The 27,823-nt window shown below is 38.6% G+C and overlaps 1 protein-coding gene across 2 annotated transcripts in view; it reads right to left on the bottom strand.

Annotated features, from left to right (window-relative positions):
• PRKCI (protein kinase C iota) overlaps positions 1 to 24,899 on the bottom strand; it is a 73,391-nt gene extending 48,492 nt beyond the window's left edge. The window contains exons 1-2 of one of the 2 annotated variants that reach the window (XM_047875614.1): positions 24,560 to 24,899; positions 8,417 to 8,538 (exon numbers count right to left, since the gene is read on the bottom strand). In XM_047875614.1, the coding sequence (XP_047731570.1) occupies positions 8,417 to 8,538; positions 24,560 to 24,660 (223 nt within the window). In that variant the 5' untranslated portion in view covers positions 24,661 to 24,899. The remainder of the gene's footprint in view (positions 1 to 8,416; positions 8,539 to 24,559) is intronic. The other variant, XM_047875615.1, reaches the window with a different exon arrangement.
• Positions 24,900 to 27,823: the final 2,924 nt, after the last annotated feature.

The raw sequence follows: 27,823 nt of genomic DNA, 5'->3' as shown, positions 1-27,823 counted from the left end.
CCCCTCACTGGGCTCTGTGCTGAAGGCTCAAAGCTTGGAGCCTATTTCAGATTCTGTTTCCCTCTCTCTCTGCCCCTTCCCTACTTGCACTCTATCTCTCTCTGTCTCTCTCTCAAGAAATAAACATTAAAAAAATTTTTAAAAGATGTTTGTAAAATATCATATGAAATGTTTCCTTCCATCCTAAGTATGGTTTTGTTACATCTTGACATTCAATTGTCCACCCTATGAACACATCAGATTTAATCGTTTAACCTTGCAGATTCAGAAACACTCCACATATACTCTTTATGTCAAAGAATGTTTACCTGCATTTCAAATTTCCATGAATCTCAGCTACTGAACCCAACAGTAACATGAATTAAAGAACTACATCCAGGGATGCCTGGGTGGCTCAGTAGGCAAGCGTCTGACTTCAGCTCAGGTCATGATCTCACGGTTCTTGAGTACAGGTCTTGCATCGGGCTCTGTGCCGACAGTTCAGAGCCTAGAGCCTGCTTCGGATTCTGTGTCTCCCTCTCTCTCTCTGCTCCTACCCCACTCATACTCTGTCTCTCTCTCAAAAATAAACAAACATTAAAAAAAATTTTAATAAAAAAAACAAAGAACTACATCCAAATTATATCCTCTCCCACTCTCTGCAAATCTATTTTTTCCCTCACATAGTCTTTTACAGGCTGTAAATAACTTACATATGCTATTGCTGAAAAATATAACAAAAGGTACAATATTTTTGGACATCAGTTCTAGGCAATTCACCCTATAAATAATACAGTGCAGGTGCCCAAAAAACATATGCACAAAGATATTCTCTGCACTAATATTTTTTATACACTACAAATAATTCAAATATCCATCAAAGGAGGATTAAATAAATTATGCACAACCACACTGGGAATGCAAACTGGTACAGCCACTCTGGAAAACACTATTGAGGTTCCTCAAAAAATTAAAAATAGAACTACCTTATGGCCCAGCAATTGCACTACTGGTGTTTATCCAAGGGATACAGGTAAGCTGTTTCAAAGGGGCACATGCACCCCAATATTTATAGCAGCACGATCAACAATAGCCAAAGTATGGAAAGAGCCCAAATGTCTATCAATGGATGAATGGATAAAGAAGATGGATGAATGGATAAAGAAGATAAAGATGAATGGATAAAGAAGATGTAATACAATGGAGTATTACTTGGCAATCAAAAAGAATGAAATCTTGCCATTAGCAACTATGTGGATGGAACTTGAGGGTATATGTTAAGCGAAATTAGTCCATCAGAGAAAGACAAATATCATATGAAATATCATATGACTTCACTCATATGAGGACTTTAAGACACAAAACAGATGAACATAAGGGAAGGGAAGCAAAAATAATATAAAGACAGGGAGAGGGACAAAAACATAAGAGTATCTTAAATATGAAGAACAGAGGGTTACTGGAGGGGGTGTGGGAGCAGGGATGGGCTAAATGGGTAAGGGGCATTAAGGAATCCATTATTGAAATCATTGTTGCACTATATGCTAACTAACGTGGATGTAAATTAAAAAAATAAACTAAATAAAAATTTAAGAAAGAAAGAAAGAAAGAAAGAAACCAAAGAAACATGAGAGCCAAAAACACTACATCAATATTGATTATATCCAGGGGGAAAAAGTCCTAGAAAAATGAAAAAGAAACTGAAAAAGGATATTAAAAAAATTAAATATGGACCATATGTTAAATAATATGTCAGTATTAAATTTCTTGAATGTGATGATAAAAAAAGTTATGTACAGTCACATTGTATAAACGTTATATAAATCTACATACACTGATACAGAAAGATATCCACAAGATGTTAAAGGAAAAAGTGGGTTAAATAGCAGCTTGTACAGTATTTGGCTACTTGTAAGAAAGAAAAAAAGTGTTACCCTATACCTTCTAGTTGTACATTCACATGAAAAGATCATCAATTTGTTTATAGCGGCTATTAGGGGGATCTGAGGATCCTCAGAGACATTTTTTTCCTTCAAACAAATCAATATTTTTGTTAACATGCACTATTTTTTTTTTATTTATTTATTTATTTATTTATTTATTTACTTACTTACTTACTTATTTTGAGAGAGAGAAAGCACAAGTCGGGGAGAGGGACAGAGGTCACGATCTCATGGTTTGTGAGTTCAAGCCCTCATCAGGCTCTGCAGTTGCAAGGCCTGTTTGGGATTCTCTCTCCCTCTCCGCCCCTCCGCCCACCTTGCCTCACACAAGTGCACAAGCACGTTCGGTCTCTCAAAATAAATAAATAAACTTAAGAAAAAAAGAAATGTAGAAAATACTTAATATTTGGGGTGCCTGGGTGGCTCAGTCGGTTAAGCATTCGACTTCGACTCAGGTCATGATCTCACGTTTAGTGAGTTCGAGCCCCGCATCAGGCTCTGTGCTGACAGCTGAGGGCCTGGAGCTTGCTTCGGATTCTGTCTCCCCCTCTCTCTCTGCCCCTCCCCTAGTTGCTCTCTCTTTCTCAAAAATAAACAAACAATAAAAAAAAATTTTTTTAAAGCACATCCTTATGGAAAAACAGTCTCAATTAAAATATGATGAACTATAAAGTCATTTATCATTCTCTGCCCCATATTCTTTCCCCACATGAGAAGGGAGGTACAATTGTTACAAAATTACTATTCATTCTAAAATGTTTAGTTTTAAGCAAACCGGTTCTCCCACAGGCACATCAAAACAAATCATTAAAACTGGTTTTAAACACAAAGAAAAAGAACAGTTGTCATAAATCTACTTAAAGAAATGAAGCAAGCTTATGATCATTACTCGCCCTAATATAAAATCCCACAATTAAAAGATTAGCTTCTAGAAAGTGTTTCTCATAAACCAGAGAAATTATAGTCCTGTCTTCCAGTGATTCTAGAGAGAATTTTTTCTCCAGATAAGCAAACCCCCATGCTTATATGGCTAAAAATAAAGGCAACACAATTACAACTGAAAAATAATTGCAAGGAGCTTAAAAATAATTACTACTGGTTCTATATACCTAAAATTAAGAAAAGACTAGTATCACAATTAACCAGGGTAAGAAGGATCACATGGGAATCAACACACCTTAATAGAAAGTTTAACCTTTTACTTGGATGGGGCTATAGTTTTGTAGTTTTCCCCAGAAAATTAGGACACTTAACAGCTATTTAGAGAGAAAGAACTTTGAATTGCATTATAAAAGGATAAGACTGTTTCATCAGATAATTAATTTAATTTACTATGTGCACCTGTTAATTAAAAGATGCTTTTATGTTAGGAAAAAACAGAATAAACCACAACGCCCCATGCTTAAATCTCTAATAACAAACATAAAACTACACTGTGGGAAGGCTTGCTATTAGCCTTCTGTACAATTCGCAAATGTTTTTTCAGTGTACCATACTGCTCTAGGCTTTGGAGCTCCATGGCAAAGACAAGAACTCTGTTCTCGTGGAGCTTACATTCTACCATATAAATAAGATACAAAGTGAATAGAAGTGAAAGGCTTCTTGGAGACAGGACATTTGAGTAACCCGAATGACAGGAAAGAGACAGCCGTGTAACAATCTGGGAACAGAGCTGCCCAGGTAAAGACATTACAAAGTATAAGAGTACAATAAAAAAATTTTTAATGGATTATCTCTAAATCAATTTCTTTTAATAAAATGCATTATATTTGATTCCTATGTGCACGAATTTGAAAAACACCAACTGAAAAAACCCTAAGTGGCAAGTAAATGGCATGAAGTGATCAGCACAGAATTAAAATTGAGAATAACACTGGGGCTGTTCAGTTGGTGGAGCATGAGGCTCTTGATCTTGGGGTTGTGAGTTCAAGCCCCACACTGACTATAGAGCTTACTTTAAAAAAATGAGAATAACATTAGCTCATGATAATGATCAAACTATTGATGCTAACTATATTGTATGTACTATGCTAAATTCTAAATTATATAGTCTCATTTTCAGCCTGAAGATACACTGTGAGATATCCACACCATTTAGAATCAACAAGATTTAAAGATTAAATTTAATATTTAATTATTAATATATAATATATGGCTATTAATATACAATTATTAATAAATATTTATTTATTTAAAAATTAAAGTGGTTGAATAAAGATATTCAGTCTTACCCTTGAATAATACAGAATTTAAAAGACCAGGCTAGTATTTCACCGATCAGATTCCAAGAAAAAAAGTTAAACTCATAATATCTGAGGTGGCAAGGGCATGAGTGAAGAGATGCTCTCATTCAATGTAGCTGTGCCATATACTGGTTCAAACCTTTTTTGATAGCAAATTGTCACTAGCTACCAAAATTTATGAAGGGCATATTCTATGAATTGGCTACAGAGAGACTCCCATACAATAGCACAAAATTACATATAAAGATGTGCATTATGTATTGTCTTATGGTAGCAAAAACATTGGAAATAGTCCAAATATCCATCAATAAAGGGTTAAATAAATAAATCATGAAATATCTACAATATGGAATATTATACAGTGCTTAAAAAGGTAATGATGGTGGACACCTGAGTGTCTCAGTCGGTTAAGTATCCAATTCTTGGTTGATTTCCACTCAGGTCATGATCTCAAGGTCATAGAGCTCCACATCAGGCTCCTTCCTGGGCATGGAACCTGCTTAAGATTCTCTCTTTCTCTTCCTCTGCCCCTCCCCCTCTCACACACTCTCTATCTCTCTCTCAAAAAAAAAAAAAAAAAAAAAAGGTAATGATGTAATTTCATGCACGTTGAAATGAAACCTTGTCCAACATAAGTACATGAATTACTTTAGAAAAACTTTTTAAAAGGTCTTTAAAGGGGTGCCTACCTGGCTCAGTCTGAGGAATGTATGACTCTTCATCTCGGGGTCATGAGTTCGAGCCCCACACTGAGTACAGCAATTAAATAAATAAAACTGTTTTAGGGGCACCAGTGGTTTAAGCATTAAACTTCAGCTCAGGTCATGATCTCGCGGTTCATGAGTTCGAGCCCTGCGTTGGGCTCGTGCTGACAGATCAGAGCCTGGAGGCTGCTTTGGGTTCCGTGTCTCCCTCTCTCTCTGCCCCTCTCCTGTTCACAGTCTCTCTCTCTCTCTCTCTCTCAAAAATAAAATAAACACTGGGAATGTAAGCTGGTGCAGCCACTCTGGAAAACAGTATGGAGGTTCCTCAAAAAACTAAAAATACAACTACCCTACGACCCAGCAATTGCACTACCAGGCATTTATCCAAGGGATACAGGTGTGCTATTTAGAAAGGACACATGTACCCCAATGTTTACAGCAGCACTATCAACAATAGCCAAAGTATAGAAAGAGCCCAAATGTCCATCGATGGATGAATGGATAAAGAAGATGTGGTGTATATATACAATGGAGTATGACTCGGCAATCAAAAAGAATGAAATCTTGCCATTTGCAGCTACGTGGATGGAACTGGAGGGTGTTATACTAAGTGAAATTAGTAAGAGAAAGACAAAAATCATATGACGTCACTCATATGAGGACTTTAAGAGACAAAACAGATGAACATAAGGGAAGGGAAACAAAAATAATATAAAAACAGGGAGGGGGACAAAACAGAAGAGACTCATAAATACGGAGAACAAACTGAGGGTTACTAGAGGGGTTGTGGGAGGGGGGATGGGCTAAATGGGTAAGGGGCACTAAGGAATCTACTCCTGAAATCATTGTTGCACTATATGCTAACTAATTTGGATGTAAATTTTAAAAACTAAAGAAAAGAAAAAAATAAAATAAAATAAAAATAAACAAACATTAAAAAAATTTTTTTAAAAACCCTTTTTAAAAAAATGTCTTGGGGCACCTGGGTGACTCAGTCGGTTAAGCAGTCTGACTTCAGCTCAGGTCATGATCTCTCAGTTCATGAGTTCAAGCCCCACATCAGGCTTTCTGCTGTCAGCACAGAGCCCACTTCTGATCCTCTGTCTCCTTCTCTCTTCCCCTCTTTTTCTCACGCTCTCTCTCTCTCAAAAATAAATAAGCATTTAAAAATAAATAAATAAAATCAAATAAAAAATGTCTTTAGAAAATGACAATGCGTTTGAGTTTATCTATAGCTTGGAGTTGGGATATCTTTCCAGTGCTTTTCACATCAGAAAACACAGAAATGCCCCAAATATTGAGCTAAATATTATGACATTCCTTAAAATGAAATTCCATTCACATTACAATTAAGAGAAAGTCATAATACAAAACTAGTATATATAAGGTGTCTTCCTTTTTTTTAATGTTTATTTTGAGAGAGAGAGAGTAGGCGTGCACAGGGAAGGGGCAGAGAGAGAATCCCAACCAGGCTCCACGCTGTCAGCGGAAAAATCAGATGCGGGTGATCCCACAAATAATGAGATCATGCATGACCTGAGCCAAAATCAAGAGTTGGAAGACCGATCAACTGAGCCACCCAAGCGCCCCTAATTAGGGTATCTTTAAACTATACTTCAGGGGCGCCTGGGTGGCACAGTCGGTTAAGCGTCCGACTTCAGCCAGGTCACGATCTCGCGGTCCGTGAGTTCGAGCCCCGCGTCAGGCTCTGGGCTGATGGCTCGGAGCCTGGAGCCTGGAGCCTGTTTCCGATTCTGTGTCTCCCTCTCTCTCTGCCCCTCCCCCGTTCATGCTCTGTCTCTCTCTGTCCCAAAAATAAATAAACGTTGAAAAAAAACAAAAAAACAAAAACTATACTTCAATGACATTCCATCATGTAAGATAAAGTCTAACGTGGTTTGCAAAGGCTTCCAGGATTGAATCCTATGCTTCTCAAAGTTTAATATTCATGCAACTTGGGGCACCTGGGTGGCTCAGTCAGTTAAGCATCTGACTCTTGATTTCTGCTCAAGTCATGATCTCCTGGTTCAAGAGATTGAGCCCTGCTGTCTGGCTCTGTGCTGAGAGCTTGGAGCCTGCATGGGAATCTCTCTCCCTCTCCGTCCTTCCCCAACTCATGCTTGCACATGCGTGCATGTGCGTGATCTCTCTCAAAATAAATAAACTTTATTTTTAATAAATAAACTTAAAAAAATATGTATGCCACACACCTAGAGTTCCTATTAAAGTGTACGTTCAGATCCAGGGATCTGTGATGGGGCCTGAGAGTCCCATTTTCCAAAAATTCGCAGACCACACCAAGGAGCAAGGATCTAGCCCTCGTCCACACCTCTCTACACCTTGCACTTTAATTTAGTGAATTACCGCTCTTCCACATATACCATGTTCTTCACACCTCTGTCTCTTTTTAAATTCTTCATCAAAAGTGGTTTTCCCCTCACCTCCTCCACTTCAAAAACTTCTACTCTTTATTTTTAGTCCAAACGTCACAAATATTTCAAGGACATGGAGATGTTGGTTCTTTTGGATTCCAAGATGCCTATGTGTTTATGTTCAACTTATCACATTTGTTATTTACATGTCCATCTCCCTATGAGACTATGAGTGTGAATATAGAAAATTTCTATCTTAGAGGCGCCAGGGTGGCTCAGTCGGTTGAGCGTCTGACTTTGGCTCAGGTCATGATCTCACGGTTTGGGAGTTGAGCACTGCGTCCGGCTCTGTGCTGACAGCTCAGAGCCTGGAGCCTGCTCCTGATTCTGTGTCTCCCTCTCTCTCTCTGTTCCTCCCCTACTCATGCTTTGTCTCTCTCTGTCTCAGAAATAAACATTAAAAAAATTAAAAAAGAAAGAAAATTTCTATCTTCAGCACACAGATGTTCAACAGATGTTTTCTGAGTCCAAGTCATTAAGGTATCAAGTCTCTGCCACCACCTCTGAAATCATCACTTTTATTCTGTAGCACTTTCTTTGAAGTATTTACAGTACTCAGCAAAAAAATACTGCCAGATTATTGAAGGTAATCTCTAAAATATAAGACAATACTCATCTTCAAAATTAAAGCAAAATGTAACACTATTTGATGAGATGTTTACATTAATGGTGGAAAACAAGTCACATTAATTTCACTCTATTTTGGAGTAAAAAGGACAAAACAAAGATTGTACCCTTTGGTATTCTTTTTATTTAAGTGCTTGAAGCAAAATAAGAATAACATAAAATTTCTAATATACCTAATAGTCCTAATTAATTTGAACTTTTACTACATTTTAAAAATAAATGACAGGGGTGCCTGGGTGGCTTAGTTGATTAAGCATCCGACTCTTGATTTTGGCTCAGGTCATGATCTCACAGTTTGTGGGATGGAACTCTGAGTCGTCAGTGCAGAACTTGCTTGGGATTCTCTCTCTGCTCCTTCCCAACTCATGCGTGTGTGCACATACTCTCTTTCTCTCTCTCAAAATAAATAAACTTTAAAAAAGAAAACAAATGACAAAATAGTATCTTAAATCAATGCTTACACAGGCAGCCCTCTCTTTACCACTCACCTTCCTCATCAATCCATTTCATGGTGAAAAGCTGTTCGTTGTCAAAAGAACACATGTCTCGAACCTCACTGCAAAGGCCCTCAAAGGAGATTGAAGGTTCAAAATGTGTTATCATGATATCCCTGAAAAAAAAAAAGGAGTTTTAAGTTTGAGAATGACCAAAACTAATGATACTCTACATAACACTAAGTGCCTGAAAATCAGATGAACATCAGTTATTTTGTGAGTGCCTCAACATGCATTGCTTCCAGTAAACTAAACAAAAAATCCATATTAAATAATGCTTAAAGGTAAAAATAGTGGGGGCGTCTTGGTGGCTCAGTTGGTTGGGCGTCTGACTCTTGGTGTCAGCTCAGGTCATGATCTCACGGTTTGTGAGTTCAAGCCCCACATCGGGCTCTGTGCTGACAGCATGGAGCCTGCTTGGGATTTCTCTCTTTGGGATTTTCCTTCTCTCTCTGCCCCTCTCATGCTTTTTCTCTCTCAAAATAAATAACTTAGTAGAAAAAAAAGTAAAAATAGTGGATTTGTGAGAAACTTTCATTCAATCTCCCTTCTCATTCAGGTAGGCCACCATAACTGCTCTGATGGTTGTCCCACTTTGGCTTTAATTTTGTTATCAAAAGCTCACTCTTTTGTGAGGCACTGCACTCCGCAGATGAACAGCTCTATTATTGATGAACTTCTGCCTTATATTTAACTGAAATCTGTTCCAATCACAGGTTGCAGATCTCCCCTCCCCCAAAAGTCCACCCTTCATCTAAGAAACAGCTCTTCAATAATTTGACCAAGATCTGTCAAGTCCTCTTCCCCAGCCCTCACTTCCACAAATTAACCACCCATGAGACCATCACCCATTCTTCGTGTGGCATGATTTTTAGACCTCACACCTTCATTTTCACCATTTCCCAAAGAATTCCCATTTGCCAAAATTGGGTTTAAAATAAGACTAATATTTTAGGTAGATACCCAAAGAACATAGGAACAGACATAAATGTGTATTTGTTTGTATTAATGTTAGATAAGCAACAGTATTCAAATAAATCTACGTAGTGGCTGGCTATTTAGTATAAAATTTAAAACCGCAACAAACTGTTTTAGAGCAGAGGCCTGGGACTTCCTCCAAGGAGCCAGGAGAAGGCTCCCTATGATCACATCTCCACTCAGTAGCCAGACACAATCACCTTTCAAATGTAAGTCAAACAGACTGAATGACTCTAATAAAAATTTATAGAGTGATGCCTATGTGTCAAATTCTGTCCTAACAGTTTTACAAAATTAATGTAGTTCATGTCCTTTCTGTTTTAAACTCTTCAAATGCCTTTCTGTCTCATGAAGAGTAAAATCCAAAGTCCCTAGTGGAGTCTACGAGACCCTGGCTACCTCTCTGACCAACCTCTTCTACTACTTGAGCAGGTAAACCAATGTTTATAGTCTACCATCTACCCCAGCTAGAATGTAAGTTTGGTGAAAGCAGGGGTTTTATTTTGTTCATTATATTCCTAGCAACCAACACAGTGCCTGGCACAGAATGGATGCTTAAGAAATACCTGTTCAAGAAAGGAAGGAACTGTGAACAGAAATGGGTAGCTGCAACACAGAACACAGAGTAGGAAATAAGGAATTTCAAATTTTAGTCATCTGCGCAAAAAAAAAAAAAAAAAAAAAAAAGTTTAAAACTGGTCTTTATGGGCTATCAAAGGTAAGCAAAGAGCAGAGCCTCAAAATGGATTGCCCTTTTCTTGATAATCTTTCTAAGCATCTCACAGCTTTGTATCCCTGCCTCTGAGAACTTCTTGCCTTGGCTTTCATAACAGTAAGCTTCCCTGGCTCTCCGTCTGCTATACTGAATGAACGCTTAAGTTTCCTTTGGTCTTCAATCACAAGGTACTCTTTACATTCTCTCTCACATTCATCTTCTGTCATTCTTTCTTTCTCTCTGAAACTTAATTCATATTCAATGTTTTAACACTATCTCTATGTAGAGGTCTCCTAAACCTGTAATTCTACCTTTTGATGATCTGGTTCTAATTCCCATTCTCAACTTGAACCCACCATTCCCAATACAAATACTCTACTGCACTCATCTGGTTTACTCATAACTCCCACACATAAGACCTTGATGATTCAAGTTTTAATACTTGGCCCAGTATTTAGAGGGAGGTTCAAGGCCTTCCCAGTTTATAGAGGGAGGTGAGGATCAATTCTCTAATAGGCACTTCAACATCAACTTCCATTAAACAGTTTTTAACCACATAAGCCCAATGGTCCATACTTTTAAACCTGTCCAACATGTATCTTATGTTTCATCTTTTGTTATTTAACTCATACACTGATAACACATCCTCAACTAAATTGTATACAACTGGGAGACAAAAATCCTCAGACTGTTTCATAGAGTCACAGTACTATTAACATAATAAGGACTCTGAGACTACACTGCATATTAACTAACTCGAGAGTAAATAAACAAATATTAATAAAAAATAATTTAATATCTAAAAATTAGAAATCCAATTGTCATGGTAGTAGACAGCTACAATTTGGAAGAACTTTAAAGCATTTTTTTGAAAGTAATAAAAAAATTCTCTTATTACGACCTACACTTTCCTATAACAACAGTTCTTTAAATTTGTATGTATATATGTATGCATATTATATATGTGTATATAACATATATACATAACAGTTTACAAAATACTTTTTAAAAAATATAAGAAGGACTCAAACATTTCTTAATTGGATGTAGAAGAAATACTTTCTAAGAGAAATCCATCTTCAAGAAAATGTACTTTTGACAAGGAAATATCACTGTTTATTTCCTTTGCCTATAAACAGTTATAGAAAACTGAGTGTGCTCTGGGTATTTAAACAAACTTTATCAGGGGCGCCTGGGTGGCTCAGTCGGTTAAGCGTCCAACTTCGGCTCAGGTCATGATCTCACGGTCCGTGAGTTCGAGCCCCGCGTCGGGCTCTGTGCTGACAGCTCAGAGCCTGGAGCCCGTTTCAGATTCTGTGTCTCCCTCTCTCTCTGCCCCTTCCCTGTTCATGTTCTGTCTCTCTCTGTCTCAAAAATAAATAAACATTAAAAAAAAATTAAAAAAATAAATAAACTTTATCTATATAATCTTCACAAGAACTGTCAAACTGGACATACTAACCTATTTTACAGATTTAAAAATCAAAACACAAAGGAATATTTGCCAGTCTCTCAGTTAAAAAATAGAAGAATTCAAACCAAATCCTAATGACACCTGTGGTGGATGCTATGATCTGACTTTTCCCCTCCCCATCCCACCCTAAAATCCCCCATTAGCAATGGAGCATTTATTATACCAGCTGCTGGACATGTTACCAGCAGATAATCCCCAGCTGACAGTCTCCTTCAGAGATCTGAATCTCACCTATGGTCACACCCACTTCCTGGAGCAGCCCACAGTGAATGACTGATTCCATGTGGGGGTATAAAGGTCGTAGACAACTCAGGAAAGCTCTGAAGTATCAACTCATCTTCAGAACTCCTGGGAGGGTCAACTGAGGGTTCTGCTGAGACTTTAGGGCATCTTGATTTCCTCCTACCTAAGCCTACTTCCTTCCCTTGCCTTCCCTTCCGTAGCCGTCGACCTGAGTAAATCTCCTGCACACGAGACACCACTTTCCACAGTAGCATCTACCCAATGCACAGCTATTCCTAGATGGTTTTTTGACAAGAACATAATGGTTACATAATCTCACTTTTAAAAGACTGGCTAATGAAAGATGAAATCCCTGATGAGGATATTAAATTAGTATACTCTGGGGTGCCTGGGTGACTCAGTCACTTAAGCATCTGACTCTTGATTTCAGCTTGGGTCATGAGCTCCCCGTTCATGAGTTCGAGCCCCACATCAGGCTCTGCACTGATAGGGCGGAGCCTGCTTGGGATTCTCTGTGTCCTCTTTCCCTGCCCCCCTCCACTCTCATGCTCACTAAATAAATAAACACTTTTTAAATAAAATAAATTACTCTACTTTAGTACATGAAGCTGGTTCAATTTTGTTTTTAATGTTTATTTATTTTTGAGAGAAGAGCACAAGTGGGTAACAGGCAGAGAGAGAGAGGGAGACACAGAATCGGAAGCAGGCTCCAGGCTCTGAGCTGTCAGCACAGAGCCTGATGTGGGGCTCAAACTCACGAACCCTGAGATCATGACCTGAGCCAAAGTTGGAGGCTTAACTGACTGAGCCACCCAGGAGCCCACTAGTTAAATTTTCTATTCTTCAGAGAAAATACTTTGCCAGCATATGTAAATTATACATATTTTAGTCTATCTCCCTTGACTAAATGTAAAATCCATGAAAGCAGGCACTTAGTTTTGCTCACTGCTATATCACCAATAACTGAAGCCGTGTCTGGCTCAGAGTGGACATTCAATTACTCTAGGTTGAGTGAATGGAGTTGTCACATGTTGGATCCTATGTGTTCAGTAAATGTAAAAAATGCTATATATTCACATAATACTTTAAATAGAAGCGAAGCCTGATTAGAGAGATAAAAAGTCACCTAACTTTCTAAAAGCAACACTCAGAGGCTTCTGGTGCATTATGGCAGAGGGAACACATATCTATATCCTTTCATTTGAAGGGCCCGTTGAAACAACAGATAAATGACAAATTATCAAAGTCTTAGAAAACAAAAAAGTCACCAGCAGCAGACCAGAAAGCATAAGAAAAATCGCAGATGACTGAAAACAGAGGGGTAAAAGTGACTGAGAAAACATACTAGCCCCAAACAACACAGTTATGAGGAACCTTTAAAAGAAAAAAGTTTTACTGACACAAGATTACTTTTCCTTGTCTAAGCATCGAATCATACTACTTAGCTCTTCAAGTGCTTAACACTTACATAAGCATTCATTTCTTTAAAGAAAAATTTGTAAGTTAAAGAATAGAATGTTATAAACCTTTGTAATATAAAAATTACTAAGAAAAATCAAGATGTAGAGAAAGTAAAAGTGTAAATTCAAAATGTTTCTTTCCTAGTGGAGAATCAATACTCTATCTAAAACCAATAATTTAAAAATAATAGCAGGGAACAAGAAACAAAACAAATATTCCAAATAAAAGATGGGCAAAGGACTTGAACCAACATTTCTCTAAAAAGGATACACAAATGGCTAACAAGCCTATGAAAAGGTGTTCAGGGTGCCTGGGTGGCTCAGTTGATTAAGCATTCAACTTTGGCTCAGGTCATGATCTCATAGTTTGTGGGCTCAAGCCCCATGTCGGGCTCTGTGCTGACAGCTCAGGGCCTGGAGCTGGCTTTGGGTCCTGTGTCTCCCCCTCTCTCTGCCCCTCCCTGGCTCGCGCTCTGTCCCTGTCTCTCAAAAGTGAATAAACGTTAAAAAATTTTTTAAAAATAAAAATAAAAAAAGATGTTCAACATCACTGATCATCAGGGAGATGCAAATCAAAACCATAATGAAATATCACCTCACACCCATTAGTATAACTACTATCAAAAAAAACAAAAACAAAACCAGGGGCGCCAGGGTGGCTCAGCTGGTGGAGCATCTGACTGGATCTCAGGTTGTGAATTCGAGCCTCACGTTGGTCATGGAGCCTACTTTAAAAAAAATACAAAAACAAAAAAACAGAGAATATCAAGTGTTGACAAGGATGTGGAGAAATAAGCCTTGTGCACTGTTGGTGGGAATGTAAAACAGTTCAGCAGCTATAGAAAACAGTATGGAGGTTCCTCAAAAACTTCAAAATAGAATTTCCATATGGTCCAGTAATTTCACTTCCAGGTATATATCCAAGAGAACTGAAAGTAGGGACTCCAACGGATATTTGTACACCCATGTTCGGACTAGCATTACTCACAATAGCCAAATGATGGAAGCAACCCAAGGGTCTACTGACAGAGGAACGAATAAATAAAATGTGATGTATAAACACGAAGGAATATTACTCAGCCTTTAAAAGTAAGAAAATTCTGACACATGGATGAACCTTGAAGACATTATGCTAAGTGAAATGGGCCAGTCACAAAAAGACAAATACTGTATGACTCCACTTAATTGGAGCAGTGGTTGCCAGAGGTTGGAGGGAGAAGGAAATGGGGAATCGTTCAAAAGGTACAGTTTCAATTTTGCAAAATGAAAAAGTTCTGGAGATTGGTTGCATGGCAATGTGAATATAGTTAACACTACTGAACTGTAGAAGATGATAAATTTAATTCTTTTTAGCCACAATTAAAAACAAAAGCAGAAGAAGGCACATTACTTAACTTACAAACATAACTATTAGAAGAACTAAAAATAGGCACAAGAAATGGCAAGTAGTACTAAATTCCTCTTATTTCATATCTATCAATAGATATAATAAAACAAAACAAAATTTTAAAAGTAGTTAACTCTAGGTGGTGGAACTGGGAATTGAGGAGAGACTACAGATGGAAAGATGTACTCTGTACTTAGACCTTTCTGAATGGTATAGATTATTGTTAATTTCTCTACCATATAAAGGTATGATTTTATTATAAAATTTGCTTTCTAATAAAAAATAAAATATGAAACAATTTTTTGAAGTTTATTTATTTTAAGAGAGAGAGAGAGAGAGAGAGAGAGAAAACACTTGTAAGCAAGCAGGGGAGGGGCAAAAGAGAAAGAGAATCCCAAGGAGGTTCCACGCTGTCAGCCCAGAACCTGACATGGAGCTCGAGCTCACAAACCATGAGATCATGATCTGAGTCAAGACCAAAAGTCAGATGCTTAACTGACTGAGCCATCAACACACCCCTAAAATGTAAAACAATTTAAAATGACTTTTTATAAATAAAATTGTTTCAAATATTTTAAAATTTTATTTTAAAAATATAAAATAGTTCCTTCTTCTAACATCCTTACCTTACAACAATTTTTCTTTCAAAATACCTTCAAGTTTACTAGTATAAGGGATATAAGGATTGGGAGATTATATTTTAGAATTAAGTCAGAAGAGAAGGAAAGGTTTCCATAGAAGTTCTCTGGCAAAGTACAAGGATGACATCTTTTTTGAATGCAAGGGAAAAAAAAAATTAATATCTGGCATCATCAAAATATGACTTTCTTATTAAGGTTCACATGGAGTTACAATTAACACATACAGAAGCATGTCTGTATACAATACGGATTTTTAAGAAATCTTATTTTTCAAGAACTAAAAAGCATTTATCAGAACATACAAATATTTTTTAAAACATCTGTATAATCATTAAAAAAACATAAGTACAAACATCCTAAGGAGACCCGGGGAAGGAGTTATGCTTTATCAATGACCACTCCTTAAGTTCCAGGAACTAAAACATTTAAGGGAGTTTTATGTAAACACTTCTCTAAGTAATTGAGAAAGCACCATGTTCATACCCTCCACAAACACCAGATTCTTATTATAGCACTAAAGCTAAAAATGAGCTGCAAAATAAAGATATTACATTCTAAAGGTATAAAACAAATTATGCATGAAAGATTTTTTTTCTCTGGTTTTAACTTCAGTGTTAGCATACATTATCTTACCACTGGTCTTTGACAGAATATATTCTGCTTCACCACAAAGATTCCCAAAATGGAAAATTTAGATATAGTTTTAGCTGAATTTTTTAAAAAGAAAAAAAAAAGGCAGTTTTAATTTTGCTACTGGGCCTCAGAAGACAAACTGCTTTGAGCATTCATTATGTTCCTCTGTTCTAAAATATAGAATCTAAAGTTTTTCCTTAGGGCTAATTGCTCTTAAAAATAAACCTGAAAAAACCACCAGTTCAATCCTTCTGCTATCTCAAAATAAGCTTTTCTCCAAAATTAAATGTAGCATAAACAGAAAAAAGTTTTATTGTAATCACTGATATAAGAGATTTAGGCAGAATTATCCATGGATGGTAAAATCACTAGGCTGAAGGTTCTGGGGAAAGAGACTTCATATAAATCACAGTATCATTCCTCAAAGTAATTGTTATTCATTGACAGGCATAAAGCAAGTTCTATTTTTTAATGATCAAGAAGACAGAAAATTGGCTCAAAAAGAACTGTGAGATATGAATTTGACAATAAAGCAAAAAAGTGATTTTTAAAAGCCTCATCAATATAGTAAAAGGAGAAAGAGAAATTTTTCTGAAGGGTAAGACTCAGCTTTGTATGGTGGCTTACTAAGCCTCAGCGTTACCATCGATATGATGCAGATAATGATACCCACCTCTGAATATGGTCATGAATACAAATAAGGGCAAAACACTTATCACAGTTCTTGGCACAACTGGGTACATTCTCAAAGTTAGTTTCTATGCTCTTTAGCATACATCAAAGAGATGAAAGGAGACTGGGTATCTTTGAAGATAATCTGTGAAATTTTTCTAATTATTTATATTTTAAGATAAAAGTTCACTGTTAAAATTCAACACTGGAAAACCCAGGCAATGGTTAAGATAAGAAAAGGGGGCGCCTGGGTGGCTGAGCCGATTAAGCGTCTGACTCTTGATCTCAGCTCAGGTCATGATCTCTCAGTCGGTTGTGAGATCGGGCCCCACATGGGGCTCTGCACTGATCATGGAGCCTGCCTAGGATTCTCTCTCTACCCCTTTCTTGCTCGTGCGCATGCTCGCTCTCTTCCAAGAATAAACTTAAAAAAAAAATGAGAAAAAGAAGTGAGATATATAGTAAACAAGAGGCACAACTGTTATTTGCAGATGATATTATCTAGCTAGAAATTCTAAGATAGTTAACTAAGAAACTATTAGAATAAGGTGACCAGTTCCACTTAAATATTCAAAAATAGATGGTATAAAATAAGGCTATGAGAATAAAAGTCCCATTCACAAAAGCAACAAAATTATAAAGCATTTAAGAATAAATTTAATGGGAAATGTGCAAGATCTAAGGGACAGGCACCTTACTGAAAAATACGAAAAAAAAATCAATAAATAGGTCTTATGCCACATACTTACAAGGCCAAGCTCAGTATTATAAAACTATCAGTTCTCACATTAACTTGTAAATTCAATGCAATTCCAAATCAAAATAATAAGATTTTTTTTTTGAAACCTACAAAAACCTTCAAAAACTGATCTGGAAGACAAAATAAATGTGTAAGAATAGCCAAGAAAATCTGGAAATAGAAAATTAATGAAATGACCTTTCCATAACATATATCAAAATTAACCACAATAGGGGCGCCTGGGTGGCGCAGTCGGTTCAGCGTCGGACTTCAGCTCAGGTCACGATCTCGCGGTCCGTGAGTTTGAGCCCCGCGTCGGGCTCTGGGCTGATGGCTCAGAGCCTGGAGCCTGCTTCCGATTCTGTCTCCCTCTCTCTCTGCCCCTCCCCCGTTCATGCTCTGTCTCTCTCTGTCCCAAAAATAAATAAACGTTGAAAAAAAAAAAATTAACCACAATAATTAAACCAATGCAAAAACACATTCCTCCTCAAAAATCAATGAAACAGAGGGGCGCCTGGGTGGCACAGTCGGTTAAGTGTCCGACTTCAGCCAGGTCACGATCTTGCGGTCCGTGAGTTCGAGCCCCGCGTCAGGCTCTGGGCTGATGGCTCAGAGCCTGGAACCTGTTTCCGATTCTGTGTCTCCCTCTCTCTCTGCCCCTCCCCCGTTCATGCTCTGTCTCTCTCTGTCCCAAAAATAAATAAACGTTGAAAAAAAAAAAAATCAATGAAACAGAATAGAAAGTACTGATGTTCATCTGAGAAATTTAGTATAGAAAAAAGTTGTCCTTCAAATCAGTGGCGAAAGAACGTATTCAATAGCAGTATTAGAATACATTTTTTAAGAAATTAAGTTCTATCGATATACCACAAATAATTAAAACCCCCAAATATCAGATTTATTGATAACCACTTGAAAAGCTGCATAACAGACATAAAAATAGAGTGTTTTTAAATGAGAAGTACATTTTTTTTTAATTTTTTTTTTCAACATTTATTTATTTTTTGGGATAGAGAGAGACAGAGCATGAACGGGGGAGGGGCAGAGAGAGAGGGAGACACAGAATCGGAATCAGGTTCCAGGCTCTGAGCCATCAGCCCAGAGCCCGACGCGGGGCTCGAACTCACGGACCGCGAGATCGTGACCTGGCTGAAGTCGGACGCTTAACCGACTGCGCCACCCAGGCGCCCCAAATGAGAAGTACATTTACCTAAGAGAACCCAGAAGCCATAAAGAAATTTTTAAAAAGACAGATTTGATTAAATAAAAATGAAAAACTCCAGACAAGCAACAGGTTAGAGAAATGCTGGCACCTTTTGTAACAGACAACATGCCAATGTCCCTTCAAATAAATGTATGAAAAAAAGAGAAAGAATCCAGGAGGACAACTGGGCAAAAGATATGAATAAACAACCCACACAGGAAATAAAAATGATCAGTAATGTATAAAAAGATAGTTGTAAAAAAAAGTTAACATTTGTTGCCTATTCTATTGGGAAAATTTTTAAAGACCAGTAATGTGCAATGGGAACAAAAGGAAAACACTTCACTGTAAACTGTTGTTGGGAATGTAAATTGATAAGTGTTTGGAGGACAGGGTCAAGTTTTAAAACAGGCAAATTTTGGACCATGTTTGCAAAAATATATATTAAATATGAGAATGTCACCTTAGCATAATTTGAAATAGTGATTTAATGAAAGCAACTTTTTGTGCTTATCAATCAGGAAAAAAGATTAAATTATGGGGGCACCTGGGTGGCTCAGTTGGCTGAGCATCTGACTTCAGCTCGGGTCATGTTCTTGCAATTCATGAGTTCGAGCCCTGCACTGGGCTCTGTGTTGACAGCTCACAGCCTGGAGCCTGCTTCGGATTCTGTGTCTCCCTCTCTCTGCCCCTTCCCCACTCATGCTCTCTCTCTGTCTCTCAAAAATGAATAAACGTTAAAAAAAAAAAAAAGATTAAATTATGGTGTACCAATACTATAAAACACTATACATCAATTATAAAAAGTAAGCGGATCACTCTCTACATATGTATTTATCCCTGTCTATCCTAACATGGAAAGATGATCATGAATGAAAAAAAATCAAGTTGCAGAAATGTGTGTAGAAATATGAACCTGTTTACTTGAAAAATAAAAGGGTATGTGTGTATCCATATCTATACCTATAGATATATTAATATAATGTAAAATACCCCAAACTGTTAACAATGGCTACCATTAGGAAGTGGGAGTGAGAAGCTACAAGGGAAACTTTCCATTTTAGGTACGTCTGTATCTTTAAAATTTAGTTTTAGTGCCTTGTCTTTGTCAGCTGCATTTGGTAACTGGTGGCATTTTTGTTTCAATCATCATTCTCAGCCACATTCCTAAGTAGGTTAGCTGTCACGTACAGGGCTTAGGACACACAGCAGGCACACAATAAATGACTGTTCAGTTAATGCTGGCCATTTCCACCTGGATGTCCCCAAAGCATGATGAACTAAAAATTCGGTTACTTGTTCCAGGAAATGAGTTACCTCCTCTCACTAATCTCTTCCTTCTATCTCTATTCCCTAGTCTCTCTCAAATAAGAAACCTAAGAGTTGTCAGATTCCCTCTCTCTTCCCCACAGGCAATTGATCTGTAATTCATATGGATTCTACCCCCTAAAATTGCCATTCAATCCAGATCCTCTTCTCCTCCTCTGAATCTCTCACCAGGACTACTTCCAAAGCCTCCAAATCAGTCTTCATCCATTGCTAATTCATAGTCCATACTGGTTCCAAATCTGACTTTTCTAAAATGAGAATCTCAGTATGTATATCTCTCTGACTTAAAACCCTCGCCAATGAGAAAAAGTCCGAAGCCCAAAGTATGATATTCAAGAATTTCATGAGTAGCGCCTGTGAGCCTTCTTCTTAGCCTCACTTCTTATCAGTGCCAGCTTCACACTTCATGTCCTAATAAGGAAGGACTATGGCACTAACAACTAAACTGATCTGAATTCCCCAAATATATCACACAGTTGTGCAATGCCTGGAATGCCCCCTTCCCCAACATCTTCATCCACTAGACAAACCTATTTATCCTTTAAAAGCCTCAAACAGTTCATCCTCTAGGAAGGTTTACCTTTCTTTACCCCAAACACCTCCCCAATATTCAACCCTGCAAATACCTTACACATAAACACATACACACTCCTTTATTAGCTCTTCTGGGTCTTTCCTCCTGTAAGTCTCACGGTCCTTCAAGGGCAGAGCCGTGTATTATCCACCTTTACATCCTCTGTGCCCACCCTAGTACCACGTGCCTGCCTTATAGTAGGCAGTAGGTGTCCAACAATATTTATCAAAGTGACTTTAAATACACTTTAGGTAATACGTGAAATCCTAAGCAAGAATGGAATTTTAAAAATTCAGGTTTTAATGATGCTCATTGCAACCATAAAACAACAAACACTCAAGTTACCTTAACAAGAGGGTTGGGAGTTGTATTAGAAAGCTTTCACGGACCTCCAGGAAGAATTTTTCTACGGGGAACTGCTTCCTTCTCCTCTGCTTTCTCAGACCTGCCATTTGTACATGGTCAGTCTTGGCCTCCCGAACCTCTCCCTTCACTCTTCAGTTCCAGTGTTCACTGCTAACAAGCAATTTATCTCTTTGTTACCTGATTCAAATTTCTGAGAGGGCTGTTTTGGTTTCTGGCACCAGGCCACCAAGTCCTTTCTCTTTCTCTGATAAAACTATGGATCAGTTGTCCTGTGGTTCGGTGCCAGGCCAGAAGCTCCAGGACCGGTAACTAACATTCCCCCAACTTCCAACTCAAGAGACTATTTGTATTTCCTTAGAACATTATAGTGATATACTTTATATTGCTAAAATTATTTTGCAATACTTTTAAAACCAAGTCTTGCCAAGACTTGTTCACAGAAAAATCCTGCATACTTCTTCACTGAACCAGCTATACATTCCAAATATACAAGTAGTTAATCTCTTTCTATTTGCAGATGTTCACAGAAAGAATCCTCTAGATTATTGTAACTGTTCAATGGCAGTGGTTTAAAAAGCATTTTCACAACCTTTTTGCAAAATTTCCCACACATTTGTGATGTAAAGAAATGAGGAGTCCAGACATTTCCTTGTTAAACTCTATCCCATAATATCAAGTAACTTTAATATAAGGATAAGCCCATAAAATAGCAATCTATCACTAACCAACAAAACCTGTTTCTCTTCCTCCTAACACTACTAGCTAATGATTGAAGGAAAGCTACTCACTGACAAGCTCCCGTGTCAAGGAAAAAAGGGTGTACGGGCCGTCACAGAGCCACTCTTAGGTGGTCTCCAGTACAATCAGTGTCTTAATGCTATTAATCTCCTGCTTAAAAACTAGAAAAAATCCAATTAAATGTCTGTTATATCTAGGGAGACATCACATTTGCACTAAGAACAAATTTAACTGAATGACAACACCACACACATCTCTGAAAGAAGGCAATGTATTCACTAAAAAATTCTGGCTATTCCAAAATTCAACGTTCACTGGAAAGAAATACTGTTAGAAGGGGATAAGGAGAAAGCTTTCTGATAATGGCCTTTCACAAGATCTGAAGGAAAAGCAACGTTTTCAAATGCAGATTGTCCTTACATTTCTTGATATAAAGGAAGGGTTTTCTACTTAAAAAGCAGGTAGGTGTTCTAGTTAGCCAACTTGTTTATTAGCTATCCTCACTGGTGACTCATTTTAGTTTCATCTGTAGTAATGAGCAGCTGACTATGTAATATCATAACCACCAGTTTAGACTATTGTTAATAAACATATAATCTTAACAGATATAATTTCAGGGGACAGAAATTGGTACAATTTAGAGAATGCCGATGTTGTCTTTAAATAAGGCTTGAAATGAAGGCACTATTAGAAAGCGTTCAGTGAATAAGAAGCACTAATGGGCGAGGGCTTTTCTTTCATTCCTTAGCAAAAATTCATAGGTTTAAAAAAAAAACAAAACGAAACGTTAACTTGAATGTCTTGGGAAAATTTTAGGCACTAAAAGGGTTATATGTCCTTACTCTCTTTTATAAAAACAGTTGTAGCAATAAGCCAAGAAAAAATGACACTTAAATTCCTAAAATATAGCAGACTTTGATTTCTTTCCAAAGGAGTTTACAATGATTTTAATTTACTAACTAGGCCTATTTAGATTTGTCAAACCAATAAAAATGGGCAAAAAGGAAGAAGCACTCATTTCTTCTTCTGCATAGTTGGAATCATTGGGAACTATCTAAATTTAATAAGACAAGAATTTTGTATTGTCAGAGTCATAAAGGTAAACCAGAAAACTAATAATAGTTTAACAATTAAAAATTGAGAAGTACCAATCAGGAGAAGGGCAAGCAAAAGGTAGTATTCACCCAATGTCTTATCCTTCAGAGAAAGGAATCAATAGGTCTATCTAAAGTTGAATCACGAAATAGAAGTATAACTTTTAAAGTAATAAAGACAACCTCCAGTAGAACAGAAATAAACTGTCAACAGTATACCTCTGAAAGTTGGAAGGATGGAATGGAACTTAATCTATACATCTACAAAGTGTGCACATTCCCACCATGTGAGTATTCTGATTTTTAACTTTTTTAACTGTCAATAATCAGACACCTTTAAAAAAAAGAAACACATACCACATATTTTATTCTCTGTACCTAACAACTCATGGGCTGTCCGTCGACATTATAACATGGAAAGTGAACTATCTCATCTATCAAATTAAAGGTAAGGTAAAGGAAGCAAAGCTTTTCTCCCCTACAGTGCAAAGTTCATAGCTGACCATACTCAAGTCAAAACAGCTCTCATGACCACTACAAACTTTTTAAAAAAACATACACACACTTCTTGGTATTGCTTTAAAATGAAGACCTCTGTGATCAATTTAAAAGCAAAAACACTGATACTTTCCTAAATAATTCTTGTAAACTACCGATGAAGACAGTCAAGCTAACAAGAGGTCAGAGGCTGCATGGCAGCAGGCAAACCAGTAAGTTGTTATATCGAATCAATAAGACGTTTTAGGGCTTCTATTTCCTTTGAAATCAAAACAAGAGAGGCATTTTGAAAGTTTGCTATCTTCACTGATCCTCTCTGGAATGTAAAAGTATGCATTGCAGTTTTAACCTCCTAGTGCTTGAGGTTTTTTTAAAGCAATTTACTTCTACTTGAACAAGCAGTAAGACAGGCCCGAGCCATCAGGTTTTCTGTTAACCCTTAGTTTCAAATCTTCATGCCCACACTAACATTTCACCTTTCCAATGCTCCTAAATAGAATTCTCTCAAATTCCAAACCACGACTTAATTCAAGGGAAGGGGAATACTTCAGGGCACTGATTATAGAATATGATTTAATACAACGATATTAGGACTGGATTATTTCTGGTAAGCACCGGAGTTAGAACTTCCGTAAAAATACGACTAAAAATCATAGACTTTATTTAAAATTCGGTTCCTCCTCTTCTCTCTTTGCAGTATCTCACCCTATCAAATGGTCCTTGAAGAAACACTGACAAAGAAGCGTTCACAAATTTTTAATTTACACATACATAACCACATCTCGGCGAGACATACATACCTAATGCACATCCCTGAAAACCCATCAACTTTACTCTTCAATAATAATTCCTATGTCTAATACACAGGCATCCAGATACACTTCTTGAACTTAAGACGATGAAGGTAAACCTGACTTTGAGAACCAGAATCTTTAGGCCTTCTGACAACCAAAAGGGCCAGCAAACTAAAGTAGTCCTGTCTTCTAAACCTATAGCAAACTCAGTTAACTGAGGCATCACTCGGAATCAACTCTCAGCCCCGAACACATTCAGCCTTAATGACGTAAAGTCCTTGTAAATCTCTTAGCAGGCGAGTCTCTCTCGAACCCACCAGGTGGACCTACTCTATTCCAAGGCTCCTCCCTGGGACCCTAATCTGGACCAACAGCCGCGCGACTCCCGGGCGCCCTGCAACACACCGTGGGGTGCCCCAACCTAGCGCCCCTTGCTCCTCCCCGGATCACTTGGTCACCCACCCCGAGTCCCCAGAGTCGCCCGCCCAGACCAATCCGCCCACAACATCTACAGCCCCTCACCCTCCCCTCCTCCAGTCCAAGTCGAGCGGGCCTTTCCTCTCCCCTCCCACTCCCACGCCTACTCTGGGAGACTCACCCGCGATAGTAGGCTTTAACCCGGACCTGGTGAGAATGATCTCCGCTGCCGCCGCCTGCGATCGGGTGAGCCATGGTACTGCTGTCCCTCTGGGTCGGCATCTCCTTACTCCCCCGCCTGAACGCCGGAGGCCAAGGGTGCGGGGTGCGCGCCGGGTGCCGTGGGGCACTCTGCTACCCGAGCTTCACCCAGAGCTGCGGCTGCCGCTTGCCTACCTGTCCACTCCGCCCGCGGCGCGGACCCAAGGGTCGCCGTGCCGGGGCAGCCGGAACCGCGCGGCTCCTCCCGCCGCCCGGGCCCAGCACGCCTCCCCGCTTGGGTCCCTCCCACCTCGCTTGCTCCAAAGGCCCACATTCCGGGGGAGGGCGGGCGCAACCATCGATCCAGCTCAAGGAGCCTCAACGCCCGGCTGAACCATTCTTACAGGGGCTAGGAAAAGGGAGAGAGACGATGGGAGACGCTGCCTATCACATCAGATAGGCCGGGAGGGGGCCTTTCGTGGAAGCTGTGACTGAGGAAATGCCAAAGTTCTCCGTAAAAAAGCCCTATTCCTACAGGAAAAAGAGTAGGTGACAAAGACTACGGCATCTCACCCCGGTTTCCTAACTTGGTCGCGTCCGCGGTCAGCCGACTAGGGACTGGGGTAGATTTGCCCTGCGGGTTTCTGGGACTTGGAGTCCCGGTGGGATTCTGGGACTGGGGGATCTCTGTGTAGGAAACCATCCTCCCCTTCTAGCCGACTGTGTCACCAGCTTGTACGCCATCGGGAGTATTCGGCTTGGAAACCCTGAGTCGAGCTTGGTTATCTGAGGTCACTGGAAATGATTGGGCATCGTCACGATCTACACTTCGTTCTCTGATGAATTTTCCCTTCCAATTACATATATCATCTCAATCATACAGTGCCTTTTTGGGGAACATTGGTTACAGGCTCAGCACAGGCTCTTTTATGGAAAGAATTTAATAACATATGTAACAAATGTAATAATGAACGTAATAAAGGAGGCAACTCATCTAGAAGGTATGATGGAAGACCGACGTTTCTTCCTTTGCAGCCCCCAATATCCCTTGTATATTGCCATTGCATGGAACAGGTTCACAATAATTATCCAATCCATCCACCGGCATTTATTTTCTATAAACACTGGCTCACCGAAGTTTACAATATAAAGAACCCGTCCTTGTAGCCTAGTCTCTGACCTTCCACTGATCTTGGCTCTGTCACATATTGCAATTACAGGTAGCATGAATCCAGCTCCTGCATAAGTCCCAGTACCAATGCATGCTGAAAAGGTTGGAATAATCAAGGTAATACCTTTCTTTACTATGATAAAATAGGGTTGGAGAATTAACTCATCAGAGCTAGGTGTGATACTTAGTCTGGCATGATGTCCTTCAACTGCTACAAACTTGGATTATAAACTCTTAATAAAAATTCCTATCGGGGGGTGCCTGGGCAGCTCAGTCCTGGAGCATTCGGCTCTGGATCTCATGGTTGTAATTTCAATCCCCAAGTTGGGTGTAGAGATTGCTTAAAAATAAAATCTTAAAAAAAAAAAAAAAGAGTGTTGGGGTTTGTTTATGCCTTTTTTCTATCAAGATAATATAATCATGTTTTTTCTCCTTTATTCTATTGATGTGATATGTTACATTAACTGATTTTTGGACATAGGCCAACTTTGCATTCCTAGGACAAATCTCAACTGGTTATGGCATATAATCCTTTTTATAGGTTGCTCCATTCAGTTTGCTAGTATTTTGTTGAGGAATTTTGAATTTGTACTCATAAGAACTGTTTCCTTTAGCTCTTTGAACATAATTATAATAGCTGTTTTGAAGACTTTGTCTGCTAAGTCCAATATCCTTGTCCTCTCAGTGGCACTTTCTATGTGCCTGGGTCCCAATCGCCTGTCTGTATGTCTCACTATTTTATTTACATTCCCATGTTAGCAACTCTGGAGACTGATCCGTACTGGCTCCAGGGCTTGTTGTCATTGTTGTTGTTGGCTTGTTCATTTGTTTAGTGACTTGGCCAGACTAGTTCTGTATAGTCTATGTCCCCCCCAGTGTGCAGGAGGCTCTGATGTCTCCTCAGGGCTTCCGTGTGCACACTGTTACCCTGAATCCTCCTCCCTCCACTGAGGATGACAGTGGTTTTAGTCAGGTTCTCTTTGACTTTCCCCCATCTTCCTATCACAGCTTTTGGCTGGTTTGCCTTTATCGATATTACTCCCAACTGTGAGCCTCCACTAATTGGTAAATGATTGCCCCACTACTTCTGACAATGCCCTAGGGCATAAATTGCTCCATTGTCTGAGCCAATGGTCATTTTTTATTTATAATTTTCTTCAGTTATGGTTGTTTCACTGGGGAGAATATATAGGAAGCTCCTCATGTTTCCATTCTGGAAGTGCTCTGACATTGATCTTTAAAGTCAATGTGATGCAATTAAAACAGAAGGCACAAAGAGTTATGCATATAGGATGATCAGGTCACAGAAATTATGTTATTTTTAGTAACAACAACAACAACAAAAATCCCTGGCAACTATTGAGCCATCTCTTTAGCTTAGAGAACACAGAACTCTGTAAAAAGGTTTAAAAGGAACATGGCATCGCATTGATCATATCTTTAGGAAAATTTGACTTCCTTGCTGCAGATTAAGCTGCTCTAACAAGAATAATCAGAAGAGCTTGACCTTTATGTTCAGTCTCAATTAGCCTCACCAGTGTGCCCTGCAGTCAGGATCAAATAGGAAAATTTGTTTGCCATGTTCTTGATGTCAACTAACAAATCCTGCTACTGGATTTCTGTGGTCTCTTCCTCAATTGAGAATCAAATGATATAAAATGTGAAGTCAATGGTAGACCCTGTGAACAAGTCTCCCACAGCCCATTTTCTTTCTGTTGTGCTTGAAACGGTGTTTACTAATACCCTCAGCTTTGGTTAAGCCTGCTGCCCTTAACCTAGCATTCTTCAGTGGTTACATTGAGCAGGGGATAATGTCATTAAGAGGAGAAAAAAAGTGTTTCAACTGCAATTCCGGATCATTTGAGCGGGGGGCACTTTGTGACTTGCAGAGATAAACATTGAGTGCTAGGCTGAATTAACCTGCCTTTGGCTCACTGCAATAACTTTAATCGTAAAAATTAGTTAATCCTCAAATCCACAGGCTTAAGAGATTTTAAAGATTTTGGCCAACATTTTCTCATTTTGTGATCACAAGAGTACTTGTCCCAATGTAAGGCAAAAATAACCTGCTTG

The sequence above is a fragment of the Prionailurus viverrinus genome, chromosome C2 (assembly GCF_022837055.1).
Source record: "Prionailurus viverrinus isolate Anna chromosome C2, UM_Priviv_1.0, whole genome shotgun sequence".
NCBI lineage: Eukaryota > Metazoa > Chordata > Mammalia > Carnivora > Felidae > Prionailurus > Prionailurus viverrinus.
The sequence above is the reverse complement of the archived record's forward strand: the minus strand, read 5'-3'. Positions and strand labels throughout refer to the sequence as shown.